Raw genomic sequence first — 515 nt, forward strand, 5'->3', positions numbered from 1 at the left:
GGCCATCCTCGCTGTGCTGGCCTCGCTCATCATCACGGCCAACGTGCTGGTGGCCATCGCTCTCCTCCGCCTCATCCATAAGAGCGGCTCCAAGGGGCTCTGCTTCGTCCTTAATCTCGCCGTTGCGGATGCCATGGTTGGCTTCACGGTCATGGGTCTGGTCATGGATGAATTTTCCCAGCCCTTCTGCCCTCCCCAGATCTTCTGCGTCCTGAGAATGGCTTTCGTGACCTCCTCTTCCGCTGCCTCTATCCTGTCCCTGATCCTGGTTGCCTGCGACAGGCACCTGGCAATCAGGAAGCCTTTCCACTATCTCCAGATGGTGACGGGCCTGCGGGTGGGGACGCGCGTGGTGGGGGTCTGGCTGGTCGCTGCCATCATCGGCTTCCTCCCAGTCCTCAGCCCGGCCTTTCAGATGGTCTCCCACCGCGAGAAGTGCTCCTTCTTCAGCGTCTTCCAGCCCGCCTACATGCTCACCGTCTTCTGCGTCGGCTTCTTCCCCAAGCTCTTCCCCT

General features: G+C 61.2%; 1 protein-coding gene across 1 annotated transcript in view; it reads left to right on the forward strand.

Moving 5' to 3' along the window:
* GPR119 (G protein-coupled receptor 119) overlaps positions 1–515 on the forward strand; it is a gene marked incomplete at its 5' end in the record, with an annotated part of 2129 nt that overhangs the window by 1111 nt on the left and 503 nt on the right. Inside the window, one exon of the mRNA XM_010156660.1 lies at positions 2–504. Coding sequence (XP_010154962.1) covers positions 2–504 — 503 coding nt within the window. The remainder of the gene's footprint in view (position 1; positions 505–515) is intronic.

The sequence above is a fragment of the Eurypyga helias genome, unplaced genomic scaffold (assembly GCF_000690775.1).
Source record: "Eurypyga helias isolate BGI_N326 unplaced genomic scaffold, ASM69077v1 scaffold21198, whole genome shotgun sequence".
In the NCBI taxonomy this organism is placed as follows: Eukaryota; Metazoa; Chordata; class Aves; order Eurypygiformes; family Eurypygidae; genus Eurypyga; species Eurypyga helias.